At 42.1% G+C, this 3,244-nt stretch overlaps 1 protein-coding gene and 1 long non-coding RNA gene across 2 annotated transcripts in view; one reads left to right on the top strand and one right to left on the bottom strand.

The window, feature by feature from the left end:
* LOC109291793 overlaps positions 1–1,888 on the bottom strand; it is a 209,683-nt gene extending 207,795 nt beyond the window's left edge. The window contains exon 1 of the long non-coding RNA XR_002095954.1: positions 1,860–1,888. This is a non-coding gene — a long non-coding RNA (uncharacterized LOC109291793). The remainder of the gene's footprint in view (positions 1–1,859) is intronic.
* The window catches only part of MYRIP (myosin VIIA and Rab interacting protein), a 278,869-nt gene continuing 277,490 nt past the window's right edge, over positions 1,866–3,244 (top strand). Inside the window, exon 1 of the mRNA XM_019508912.1 lies at positions 1,866–2,083. Within this exon, the coding sequence (XP_019364457.1) occupies positions 1,866–2,083 (218 nt within the window). The remainder of the gene's footprint in view (positions 2,084–3,244) is intronic.

Below are 3,244 nucleotides of genomic sequence, written 5' to 3'. Positions count from 1 at the left end.
ACTATCCTCCTCACTCTCCTCCCAGGAGAAAGCCACTGGGATGCATTGCCTGTGTTCTACAGAGAAATAAAGGATCTGCAGTTCTTGGCAAGGGGGGCAGGGGGAAGATGCTATTTTATCATTTTCCTTTGGTACATGAAGCAATGTAAGTGCTAGCTGCAATATAGCTCTTTATCACTCATGTCAAATACAATTGATTTACCTTCCTTTATTTATCCACCTTTAAAAACAGTAAGTCTGGCACACTCTTTAAACATAATTGCCCAATTCATCTTTGGCATAACTCTCAAGTTCATGGAGTTGCATCAGAAATTAATGTGATCCAGTAAGTATGTTCATACTAAAAAAAACCATATTCCCTTAACATGAAATTCTTATGTCTGTTTCACCTCTAATATTTCTACTGGACATCTACATAAATAAATTATTTATATATATTTTTTGGGAGAAATAGTTTGTTATAGCCTATTCTTGGGAACTGCATGGCATTCTGCTTATGTGTGGTCTGCCTGTCAGGAGTAACTAAAAAATACTGTATTCTTCATCTGCTCCAAGATAGATCAATATTGCCAGTGGCTAACGAGATTGGAAGTGTTACATTTTCAAAAACATCTCATGTGCCCATAGGACTCTGTTTAATGCCAAAGCCAGAGAACAGTATGCACTTTATATCACTAGAGGCAGAAATGGCAGTTAAGATGATGAATCCTAAGCAAATCTCTGGGGAGGGGGGGGTGTGCATCTTTCCTTTAAGCAATATTATAATAATTTAGACATGGAAAAAGTGTTGATTTCAGTTTAAATCAGAAAATTGGGACTTTTTTCTGTTAATTTATTGTGTTATACCCATAATGTTAAATAAATATTTACCAGTCATTAAAGGTGGCCAAAATATTCATTATTAATACTGTTCTGTAGAATTCTATTTTATTTAGCCAGTTATTTATGAAAGAATCCTGTTTTTTTTTCTTCTAAAGTGTTGTTAATTGTATGTGCCAGATGCCTTCCATGAATAATTTGCAGGTTATGCCGTATTTAAAATCTCTATTCACTTTTTGTTATTAACGTTATGTGGTCATTTGCTTAACTCTCCTGTTGTTGTTTGCTCGCTGCTATGAATGACTGAAGCATTATGAACAGAACAATAATAATAAATAACACACTTCTGCTATGAACATTTGGACAAGAAAATATTTCTACTATATTCATGGAACTTTTGGGGTTTGCAAACATTTTCACAAATAACCTGCAGTTGGCCAAATGTTGTTCCTGAATCAGCAAAACATTTAACTCTCACTGAAATCAAGCATGTGATTAAATGCTTGGTTGAATTGGAGCCATTACGAACAATATGATCCCATGAATCAGAACAAACCAAACTCCATGCTTTTATTCTCAAAGGTATTCATTAATCAGGAGGTTGTGTTTAACACAATACAACCAACGCTTTCACTTTTTTTTATGGTGTTTTTCATCCTCAGAGTGTTCTAAAAGTAGTAATGAATCCTCAAGCAAACCTACTGATTGTTAACCCCATGTTCCATATGGAATAGCCGAAGCAATGCTGTACATTCTCCTCTCTGTTATTTCAATTTAACTGAATGAAGTCAAGTGGTTTGCTTCAGGACACAGTCCAGAGAGTTCTAAATGACTTGCCCAGGAGCACAGTTAGAGAAAAGATTAGAAAGCAGAAGCCCCCTCTTTCCCAGTTCTTGGCCTGGAATAAACATTACTGACGTGCATTTTACACCTACAAAAGTTATTTTTGTTGCATGACGCAGGGATTGGAGGAGCAGAGTGGGGAACAAAGAGAACTCCAGACAGAACATCAGTTTCATTGGTTTTTTCTCCTTTCTTACAGTGAAATGAAGCAGAAGCTGGATGAAGAGGGTAACAAGTGCAGTATCCTTTCCAAGCATCAGAAGTTTAATGAGCATTGTTGCATTCGCTGCTGCTCCCCTTTCACTTTTCTCATCAATAGCAAGCGGCAGTGCCAAGACTGCAAGTATAATATCTGCAAGAACTGCTGCTCCTATCAGAAGAAGGAGAAGGCTTGGATCTGCCGTGTCTGTCAGCAGGCAAGGTAGGTGCATATTATGGCACTGCCAGGTATAGAACAACTGGACTGAAACCTTGACTTGAGCTTTCTTCCTATTGTAATAGAGAACCCCGACCCAGTTACTAGGAAGGCCAGAGAAGGTAAGAAACCAAGGGCCAAAAGAAGTAACAGCTCTGGTGGACTGAGCCAGGGACTAAAAAAGGACAGGCAGCTAATGAAGCAATTAGGTGCACCTGGTCCCTGGGTGTAGGAGACCTGGTTACATGGCCATAAGGAAGTTGGGCTTGAGGGATCTAAGCCCAGTCCCTGACCATGCAAGGGGCAGCCCCTGCTTGCAGCAGGGAGTAGAGCTTCTGGGAGAGAGGGGTTTCTGGAGATGGACAGGCAGGCGCCCAAGCCATCCAGGGAAGCTGGGTTGAAATGTTTCTGACAGATTTAGGGCCTGCAGGCAACATTTACCTGAGGGAGGGAGACTATTTGCTTTGTGAAGCAGCTAGATTGGGTTTTTGTTCTATTTTGAGTTTTGAGATGGGGTTTTTGAACTTGTGACTATAGGAGTAGAGGAGGGCACGAGCAGGAATGCCTAGGTGGCACTCCCTTGCTATATGTGCCAGAAGCTAGCCCTAAGCCAGAGGGTTGGAGATGGGCATCATGAGACTGGAACTTTAGGAGGGGCTGCCACCAAGGCGGAGCCAATACATGGGAGTCAAGGTCTTAACCAGGGGCAGGCAATTATTTTGGGTGGAGGGCTGCTTATTGAGTTTTGTCAAGCCATTGAGGGCTGCATGACAGGCAGCCAGGGGAAGATGAATATTAATTTTCTAAATTTTTTAGAGGTCCTGCAGGATGGATAGAATGGCCTGGTGGGCCACATCTGGCCCGTGGGCTGCATTCTGCCCTCCTCTGTCTTAAATAGTGTACAAAGGCTAAGGTTGTGGCCAGAGAAAAAGGGGACCAAGGCTGTGAGACCTGAAGCCCTGACAGTGCTCAGAAGCCTATGGGAGCACTCCTTTAATGGGGAAGCACTCAAGAGACAGCACAAGGCCCCGGTCAGGGATTGGCTTAGCTGGGCAGGAAAGATGACCAGCAAGGTTACTCTTAGCCCCAGGGACTGCCTTTCCCAACAACAAGCCAAATAACATCAAAGTTGTGGCAGGGGAGAGACTGGAGGGGGGAGAGAGCTGG

The sequence above is a fragment of the Gavialis gangeticus genome, unplaced genomic scaffold (genome assembly GCF_001723915.1).
Source record: "Gavialis gangeticus isolate Ggan-Ray unplaced genomic scaffold, GavGan_comp1, whole genome shotgun sequence".
Taxonomy (NCBI): Eukaryota; Metazoa; Chordata; order Crocodylia; family Gavialidae; genus Gavialis; species Gavialis gangeticus.
This window is presented reverse-complemented; position numbering and strand designations above follow the sequence as displayed.